The sequence below is a fragment of the Austrofundulus limnaeus genome, unplaced genomic scaffold (assembly GCF_001266775.1).
Source record: "Austrofundulus limnaeus strain Quisiro unplaced genomic scaffold, Austrofundulus_limnaeus-1.0 Scaffold774, whole genome shotgun sequence".
Lineage (NCBI taxonomy): Eukaryota > Metazoa > Chordata > Actinopteri > Cyprinodontiformes > Rivulidae > Austrofundulus > Austrofundulus limnaeus.
In genome coordinates, this window is record NW_013953176.1 from 86,909 (window position 1) to 88,043 (window position 1,135).

General features: G+C 34.2%; 1 protein-coding gene across 1 annotated transcript in view; it reads right to left on the reverse strand.

Moving 5' to 3' along the window:
* Positions 1 to 386: 386 nt before the first annotated feature.
* The window catches only part of LOC106532467 (heme oxygenase 2), a 13,334-nt gene continuing 12,585 nt past the window's right edge, over positions 387 to 1,135 (reverse strand). Inside the window, exon 8 of the mRNA XM_014028516.1 lies at positions 387 to 1,020. Coding sequence (XP_013883970.1) covers positions 893 to 1,020 — 128 coding nt within the window. The 3' untranslated portion in view covers positions 387 to 892. The remainder of the gene's footprint in view (positions 1,021 to 1,135) is intronic.

Sequence of the window (1,135 nt, forward strand, 5' to 3'; positions counted from 1 at the left end):
AAAATGACTGGTAAAAATGAATTCCATTAGTAAAAGTCACAAAACTGCTCAGGAAAGTAAATGTTCAAACTCTAAGAGACGAAGTGTTGAATTGGTTCTTCTATACCAAGTTGAGCAAACTGAACAATTTACACATTTTCTTTTAAATAAAGTCTTTGAAAAACTTTTCAATCAGCTCAGTTTATAGGAATAAGTTGACATGACTTGGCTAAATAAATTCAACACTTGTATAAGCAACTCCTTTCCTGAGGAGTTTGGTGATATTAAAATCTTTAGTGTGTAATGAGGTGTTAAATTTTAAATAAAAGAAGTAGAACTATCATTTTGATGTTTTGAATGTAACAAAATAAAAATAAAAGTATTAAAAGACACTGAACAATTACAGATCCTCAAAAAACTAATATTTACTGTAACTGAGTAAACGTTACTATACACCTTTGTTTTCACAAACACAGAAGCAGGAGACTCCAGTTTATGATCAGTTGCCCTAAAATGCAAAACTCAGAAATTGCAGAGATTTAACTAGTTTTACTGATGAACAAATATACAACTATGTGAACACTGCTTCTTTAAGCAGCATATTTTCAACACAACCTGTGATTCTGTATATTGAATACATTAGAAGTTCATGCTTTTAAATCTTTGAAACTTTAAACTCTGCATACAGACCAGACTTAATGCAGAATACAGTGTACATCATCATCATCATCATCACCCACAGACCTAAAGACTCAAAAATCATGCTCTACAAGTGCCGTGTAAATAAATAGAGCTATGAAAATGTCAAGTACTGGATTGTATTGTCCAAACGAGGTTAAAAAAAAAAAGGTACAACAGTGTCATTGTTTGTTTGCTGTGAGATGACTGTAGGCACATCGGGTGTCTGCTGAGCTCACAGCAGGTACCAGGCAGTAAACCCTGCAATGATGGCAACCCAGGTGGCCAGCACCATCCTACAGGACAGGCTTCTGAAAAGAGTCTGGACCAGCTGGACCACAGGGGTGGGATTCCCACTGACAGCTGGAAGGAAGACAGGAGGGACAGATAGGTTAAAAATAAGAATCTCAAATGTGAATGTGAGAGAAGATACTTATTGTTTATTTATTTATTTATTTATTTATTTATTTATTTATTT